Source organism: Haliotis rufescens, unplaced genomic scaffold (genome assembly GCF_023055435.1).
Source record: "Haliotis rufescens isolate VD_foot unplaced genomic scaffold, xgHalRufe1.0.p SCAF_18, whole genome shotgun sequence".
Lineage (NCBI taxonomy): Eukaryota > Metazoa > Mollusca > Gastropoda > Lepetellida > Haliotidae > Haliotis > Haliotis rufescens.
This window is the reverse complement of record NW_025963868.1, coordinates 30,549,085-30,553,770: the sequence shown is the minus strand read 5'-3', so window position 1 is coordinate 30,553,770 and position 4,686 is coordinate 30,549,085. Positions and strand designations below refer to the sequence as shown.

The following is a 4,686-nucleotide window of genomic DNA, read 5'->3' as shown; positions in this document are numbered from 1 at the left end:
GGGTAACACGTGTACACTATGAGTTGATGTAAGGGTAACACGTATACAATATGTGTTGATGTAAGGTAACACGTGTACACTATGTGTTGATGTAAGGGTAACACGTTTACAATGTGTGTTGATGTAAGGGTAACACGTGTAAACTATGTGTTGATGTAAGGGTAACACGTTTACAATATGTGTTGATGTAAGGGTAGCTCGTGTACACTATGTAACATAGGTGTTGCTGAAAAAGAAACAGGTGTATACTATGTAACATAGGTGTTGCTTAAGAGAAACAGGTGTACACTATGTAAGATAGGTGTTGCTGCCACAAAAAACAGGTGTACGCTATATAACACAGGTGTAGCTGTAAGAGAAACAGGTGTACACGATGTAACATAGGTGTTGCTGTAAGGGAAACAGGTGTACACTATGTAAAGCATGTGTTGCTGTAAGAGAAACAGGTGTATACTATGTAACATAGGTGTTGCTGTAAGGGAAACAGGTGTACACTATGTAACATAGGTGTTGCTGTAAGAGAAACAGGTGTATACTATGTAACATAGGTGTTGCTGTAAGGGAAACAGGTGTACACTATGTAAAGCATGTGTTGCTGTAAGAGAAACAGGTGTATACCATGTAACATAGGTGTTGCTGTAAGAGAAACAGGTGTATACCATGTAACATAGGTGTTGCTGTAAGAGAAACAGGTGTATACTATGTAACATAGGTGTTGCTGTAAGAGAAACAGGTGTACACTATGTAACATAGGTGTTGCTGTAAGAGAAACAGGTGTACACTATGTAAAATAGGTGTTGCTGTAAGAGAAACAGGTGTATACTATGTAACATGTGTGTTGCTGTAAGAGAAACAGGTGTACACTATGTAAAGCATGTGTTGCTGTAAGAGAAACAGGTGTATACCATGTAACATAGGTGTTGCTGTAAGAGAAACAGGTGTATACCATGTAACATAGGTGTTGCTGTAAGAGAAACAGGTGTATACTATGTAACATAGGTGTTGCTGTAAGAGAAACAGGTGTACACTATGTAACATAGGTGTTGCTGTAAGAGAAACAGGTGTATACTATGTAACATGTGTGTTGCTGTAAGAGAAACAGGTGTACACGATGTAACATAGGTGTTGCTGTAACAGAAACAGGTGCACACTATGTAACATAGGTGTTGCTGTAAGAGAAACAGCTGTACACTATGTAACATAGGTGTTGCTGTAAGAGAAACAGGTGTACACTATGTAACATAGGTGTTGCTGTAAGAGAAACAGGTGTACACTATGTAACATAGGTGTTGCTGTAAGAGAAACAGGTGTATACTATGTAACATAGGTGTTGCTGTAAGGGAAACAGGTGTACACTATGTAACATAGGTGTTGCTGTAAGACTACCATGTGTATACTATGTAACATGGGTGTTGCTGTAAAAGAAACAGGTGTTTACTATGTAAGATAGGTGTTGCTGTAAGAGAAACAGGTGTATACTATGTAACATAGGTGTTGCTGCAAGGGAACCAGGTGTACACTATGTAAAGCATGTGTTGCTGTAAGAGAAACACGTGTATATTATGTAACATAGGTGTTGCTGTAAGAGAAACAGGTGTACACTATGTATCATGGGTGTTGCCGTAAGAGAAACAGGTGTACACGATGTAACATAGGTGTTTCTGCAAGGGAACCAGGTGTACACTATGTAAAGCATGTGTTGCTGTAAGAGAAACAGGTGTATACTATGTAACATTGGTGTTGCTGTAAGAGAACCAGGTGTACACTATGTAACATTGGTGTTGCTGTAAGAGAAACAGGTGTACACGATGTAACATAGGTGTTGCTGTCACAGAAACAGGTGTACACGATGTAAAGCATGTGTTGCTGTAAGAGAAACATGTGTATATTATGTAACATAGGTGTTGCTGTAAGAGAAACAGGTGTACACTATGAAACATAGGTGTTGCTGCAAGGGAACCAGGTGTACACTATGTAAAGCATGTGTTGCTGTAAGAGAAACATGTGTATATTATGTAACATAGGTGTTGCTGTAAGAGAAACAGGTGTACACGATGTAACATATGTGTTGCTGCAAGGGAACCAGGTGTACACTATGTAAAGCATGTGTTGCTGTAAGAGAAACATGTGTATATTATGTAACATAGGTGTTGCTGTAAGAGAAACAGGTGTACACTATGTAACATGGGTGTTGCCGTAAGAGAAACAGGTGTACACGATGTAACATAGGTGTTGCTGTAAGAGAAACAGGTATACACTATGTAACATAGGTGTTGCTGTAAGAGAAACAGGTGTACACTATGTAACATGGGTGTTGCTGTAAGAGAAACAGGTATACACTATGTAACATGGGTGTTGCTGTAAGAGAAACAGGTGTACACGATGTAACATGGGTGTTGCTGTAAGAGAAACAGGTGTACACTATGTAACATGGGTGTTGCTGTAAGAGAAACAGGTGTACACGATGTAACATAGGTGTTGCTGTAAGAGAAAAAGGTATACACTATGTAACATAGGTGTTGCTGTAAGAGAAACAGGTGTATACTGTGTAAGATTGGTGTTGCTGTAAGAGAAACAGGTGTTTACTATGTAACATTGGTGTTGCTGTAAGAGAAACAGGTGTTTACTATGTAACATAGGTGTTGCTTTAAGAGAAACAGGTGTATACTATGTAAGATAGGTGTTGCTGTAAGAGAAGCAGGTGTACACTATGTAACATAGGTGTTGCTGTAAGAGAAACAGGTGTATACTATGTAACATTGGTGTTGCTGTAAGAGAAACAGGTGTTTACTATGTAACAGAGGTGTTGCTGTAAGAGAAACAGGTGTACATTATGTAACATAGGTGTTGCTCTGAGAGAAACAGGTGTACACGATGTAACATAGGTGTTGCTGTAAGGGAAACAGGTGTACACTATGTAACATAGGTGTTGCTGTAAGAGAAACAGGTATACACTATGTAACATAGGTGTTGCTGTAAGAGAAACAGGTGTATACGATGTAACATTGGTGTTGCTGTAAGAGAAACAGATGTTTACTATGTAACAAAGGTGTTGCTATAAGAGAAACAGGTGTATACTATGTAACATAGGTGTTGCTGTAAGAGAAGCAGGTGTACACTATGTAACATAGGTGTTGCTGTAAGAGAAACAGGTGTACACTATGTAACATAGGTGTTGCTGTAAGAGAAACAGGTGTATACTATGTAACATAGGTGTTGCTGTAAGAGAAGCAGGTGTACACTATGTAACATAGGTGTTGCTGTAAGAGAAACAGGTGTACACTATGTAACATAGGTGTTGCTGTAAGAGAAGCAGGTGTACACTATGTAACATAGGTGTTGCTGTAAGTGAAACAGGTGTATACTTTGTAATATATGCGTTGCTTTAAGGAAAATAGGTGTTTACTATGTAACATAGGTGTTGCTGTAAGAGAAACAGGTGTATACTATGTAACGAGCGAACGCTTTAACCTCTTGGCTACCCGACCGCACATTTAGATTGACAGAAATACATTGTTGCGTGGTATGAGTCTATGAGTGGGTCATATTTAATCTGTACTTTTTCTGAAGGTTCAAACAGCTTTCGTGAAATAAGTGGCAATGATGTTGAGACATTTACTTGAATGCGTTTCTAGAATGACAGAAATACATGCAACAAAGAAATAATCATATTAATCTTAGTGACTGCCGGTTTGTATCGAACATCAGCTTTCCAAATCAGCCCTGCGAAATAATGAGGTCATACACTTTCATGTGTTTTCTAAACTTTGCCATCATCGCTGCCGTGTACGCATGCTTGTTCTTGGCGTAAATATCCACAATATTTTGAGACAGAATATGCTTCACCATTTCCACTTGGCCACAGAAACAGGCCACGTGCAGGATCGTGGAACCATTACCATCAACTGCAGACACATCACCTCCTTCACTAACAAGCAAGTCAAACACGTCTTTATGTCCCTCAGCTGAGGCCACCATCAATGGTGTCAATCCATTTGTTGTTTTACTGTTGATTTCCGCAATGTTCTGAGAGAGGATGTACTTTACTATATCGACATTTCCTCCAACACAGGCTAAATGTAGGATGTTATTACCATTACCATCAAATGCAGACACATCACCTCCTTCAATAATGACTAAGTCAAACACGTCTTTATGTCCGTCCGTTGCTGCAATCATCAAGGGTGTCCTCCCGTACATTCCTCTACAGTTGATGTCCACAATTCCCTGTGAGAGGATGTACTTCACCATCTTAACATGTCCTCCAAGACAGGCCAAATGTAGGATGTTATCACCATTTATATCCACAAGTGAAGCATTGCCTCCTTTACTCATGACTAAATCAAACACGTCTCTATGTCCCTCAGTTGCTGCAAACATCAATGGTGTCATCCCGTGCTCCTTCTCCCTACTGTTGAGATCAACATGACCTTCAGTTAAGATGTGTTGCACTCGGCTAAGATCACCCTCCCTGCAGGCTTCATGGAGTATGTTGTCTCCAGATTTTCTCTTCTGATCTCGTTTCTGCTGTTGAGATCTCGAAGGATAGAACTTCTCCCTATCTGGAAATATGTTTATTGAGATTTGTTTCACCACAGCTAGTGACGAAGTACTATTCATGTTAACATCCTAAAACACATTTGTTTCAAAAACTACTTTACATAAACATATAAATTATTCAGCCTC

At 39.4% G+C, this 4,686-nt stretch overlaps 1 protein-coding gene across 1 annotated transcript; it reads right to left on the bottom strand.

The window, feature by feature from the left end:
• Positions 1-3,717: 3,717 nt before the first annotated feature.
• On the bottom strand, positions 3,718-4,335 carry LOC125381455 (ankyrin-3-like). Its single transcript, XM_048398005.1, has one exon. It carries the CDS (start codon positions 4,333-4,335, stop codon positions 3,718-3,720), a length of 618 nt encoding a protein of 205 aa, XP_048253962.1.
• Between the last annotated feature and the right edge of the window lie 351 nt (positions 4,336-4,686).